This window comes from Triticum aestivum, chromosome 2B, assembly GCF_018294505.1.
Source record: "Triticum aestivum cultivar Chinese Spring chromosome 2B, IWGSC CS RefSeq v2.1, whole genome shotgun sequence".
NCBI classification, from domain to species: Eukaryota; Viridiplantae; Streptophyta; class Magnoliopsida; order Poales; family Poaceae; genus Triticum; species Triticum aestivum.
In genome coordinates, this window is record NC_057798.1 from 275,691,686 (window position 1) to 275,695,326 (window position 3,641).

Here is a 3,641-nt window from a genome sequence, read left to right on the forward strand (position 1 = left end):
TGTAGGCACCTGCAAATGCACATGCTTGCTTAGACCAGGCAATAAAACGACAATCCTTCTACATATTAAAACATAGTGCATATACAAACCTTTTAGATCTTGTGAACGGTGAATTCTGGTTTCCCCTTGCGAACTCGAAGGGGGAAAACACATATATCCCCTTTTGTCAGCTTTGCTTTCTCTGCAAAGTCACCCCAGTTCCATGTTATGGTAGCCCTGTTGTCCACACCATTAATAGAACACGCCTTATGCAACGTCCAGATGATAGCTGAATCTTCACCCCATCAACAGAAGTGGCGATGAAATCCGCCAGATGCTTCTTCATAAACACAGCTGAAAAGTACTGCAAAAGAACACCAGGGCTATAGTCATGTGCCATGATAAACTAATAAACTAATGCAGATATAAATGTTTTTTGAGATTTCAAACCATTCTCTGCCCAAGCTTGGCAAAAGTCTTATTCAGCTGACAAACATAGTGGCCGATAGCAGGCTCAACTGATTCAACATAATGCTTGAGACGCTTCCAAGCACACATTGACATCTTAAATCTCTTTGAATACATGCATTTAGCATTAGTAATTGGATTATAGCCTAAAAATAAAAGTACACAGGTTAATTTAATCCAACCACCAAGCAGTGGAAACAATAGACCATAAAAAAATTACACTTACCAACTGTGTACTCTTTAGGGCAATCACAGATGTTCATGCATGCCTTCCAAGGCTTTTTTTCCTTCATGCGCCTATGCACACCTACAGCATTGAACAAGCCAAGAAAATATAAGTTCAAAAAATTGCAGTAGCAGACATGGTTATATCTCACAATTTTCTGAATTCTGGTGTTGGTTTCAATATTTTGCGAAGCTCATGCAGTGTGCATTGGACAGTGTTGTGGAGGGTCCAAAAAATAGACCGGGCTTGTGTCCTTCTTCTTTCTCTTATGAATCAATCAACCAACTTTGAGTGAAAAAATGAATCAGCCACTGCCTTTTGAAAAGAAAATACATGTGGCGCGGATGCCCACTGAATACATATGATCTGTGGTGTTCCCATTAACAATTGAAAGATTCAATTAAGAGTGAATTAGTTACTTCTACACACAGTAAAGAATAAAAGCTTAAAAGCCACCAAAACATATTCAGTCAAATCAGCAACAATCCAAAACTACAACAACCATGATATTCACAAACACTGAACGGCCAACATCATTCTACTTCTATTCCTAACAATGGCATTCCCTTCCATCAGACATGCATACAGACTTTCGGCATAATCAATCTAAATGAACTTGATTTTATACTGCAATACATATCAAAAGCCCACAAACTAGAAAATATCTCACTGAAACGCATATGAATACCTTTAGCACGGATGGTGTGAGCGCCTTCATCAGAGTTGCTGCTCTTGTCTTCATCAGAGCTGGTGTAGGCGCCCTCATTTGGACTGCTATACTTGCCTTCATCAGAGCTCATGTGCTGACATCCACAGGCTCAGAGGATGTGGATGTTTGTTCTGATGGAAGCGCCGACAGTGGTTGTACTCAACCGTCGCACTGACCTACGGCACCATCGATTCTCAATCAAAACAATGGCAGCTTATAAATAACCATCGATTTACTTCCATATGAGTGCATCCCTAAACAGAAAGAATCACATCACAAGATCTATAATGCCTAGAAAACGAACCAAAAGCGGTGCGGGTCGCCACAAAAAAGAGAAGAGATGCAAGATCGAGATAGATGGAAAGTAAATCCATGCATGCAGACCATTCCAAAATCAAGAGAGGCAAGAAATCGCACCGGTCGCGGCTAACGAAATGCCTCTGTCACCACCAGCTGAGAAACCGAGAGAGAAAAGAAGGAGATAGACTATCTTCGTTGGCTCCGCCCCCTGCCGCTTCATATTCGCCTCCTCACAGGCCCCACACATCGCTCTATGTGGGCTGGGCCCAATAATATATGGGCTATTCTAATACATGCTGATCCCTATATCTCCCTATATGCACAACAAAGGCATCTTTTTTTTCTTAGGTTTCTTATCTTTTCCCCTCTTTTTTCCAAGAAATATATGCATGCCCAGGTTTTTCATCATGATAACCATGTTTTCACAGTTGCTAATAAAAAACAACCATGCCAACTTTAATCTCTCATCATAGTGGCCATTTTTTTAAATCAAAATATTCATATCTATCATGCAAAAAAAACCAAGGTTTCATATCTTTCCCCCTCTTTTTTTCCAATAAATATATGCATGGCCAGATTTTTCATCATGATAACCATGTGTTTCAAACTTGCTAAAAAAAATACAACCATGCCAGCTTTACTCTCTCATCATAGTGGCTAGTTTTTCAAATTGAACATATTCATATCTATTATGCAAAAAAGAATCTTGGGTTTCATATCTTTTCCCCTCTTTTTTTCCAAGAAATATATGCATGGCCAGATTTTTCATCGTGATAACCATGTTTTCAAACTTGCTCAAAAAATACAACCATGCCAACTTTACTCTCTCATCATAGTGGCCATTTTTTCAAATTGAACATATTCATATTATGCAAAATTTCCATTTTCCCAGACTATTATTTAACAACGCAATAAACATGTTTACAAAATACCACGATTTAGTTGAAGGTTCTTGCAGCATAAAACTATTTTCATCGATAACATGTCTTCAGCGGGTCTCTGCGCCATTTGACGCAACGGGTCAACTAGTAATGGTAATATACACACAACAAATATGACATCTCACGTACAAACACTAAGCTAACCATTTGACCCGATAACTTTTGTATAAATAGGATGATAATATAAGCACAACAGAGAGCTGATAACTCATGTAGAAACACCACGGTAACTCTTTGCCCCCGGGATAAAATTTGTTGAAAACAATACATTCGGTAACTTCCATGCAAATAACATGGTAATATATGCACAACAGAACTGATAATTCACGTACAAATACCGTGATAACTTTGACTAGGAGGGGGGTTTCTTTGAAAAACATAACTCTGATAACTTTTGTGTGATGACATGGTAATATTCAATCGCTTACTTGATAACTTACGTACAAACACCACGGTAACTTTGACCCGTGGGAAAAATGTTGTTGAGAAACATACCCTCGATAAACTCTACATAAATAGCATGGTATTTTACACAACACAGACCTAATCATAGGTGGCCAACGGTACGGTCTAGTCTCGACTCAGCTCGGCACCTAAGCAGACTAGGTTGACACGAGCTGCAAAGTTTTGTTTATAAGCAGACTTTATCGTGTCCGCACGTGGACCTCACCTTGCGGCCCGAGCAAGACACCGATGCTAGAAGGGGGTACTGCAGACCTGATAATTAACCTACCAATGTCATGGTAAGTTTTTACCTAGAGAAAAATTAGTTGAAACATACCCCTAGTAACTTCAGTGTAAACATCATGATAACTTATGTATTGCAGCCATGATAATTTACGTAGTCCAGGCGTGATAACTTTTGACCTAGAAAAAAAAGTCATCGAAACATATCAACATGGGATCTAGCTTCGAATGTCTTATCGAGACAAATCTTTTTTGTGAAGACAACTTTTCAATCCGGCCAACGTTTGAGCTACAAATCATTTTAAATTTTTTATTTTTGAGAAGTATTTGA

The 3,641-nt window shown here is 38.9% G+C and overlaps 1 protein-coding gene across 1 annotated transcript; it reads right to left on the minus strand.

Moving 5' to 3' along the window:
• Positions 1 to 205: 205 nt before the first annotated feature.
• LOC123039195 (uncharacterized) lies at positions 206 to 1,533 on the minus strand. Its single transcript, XM_044462459.1, has 4 exons — positions 1,362 to 1,533; positions 674 to 754; positions 430 to 593; positions 206 to 343 (listed from the first exon to the last, which is right to left on the minus strand). Exons 1-4 carry the CDS (start codon positions 1,471 to 1,473, stop codon positions 206 to 208), a joined length of 495 nt encoding a protein of 164 aa, XP_044318394.1. The 5' UTR covers positions 1,474 to 1,533.
• Between the last annotated feature and the right edge of the window lie 2,108 nt (positions 1,534 to 3,641).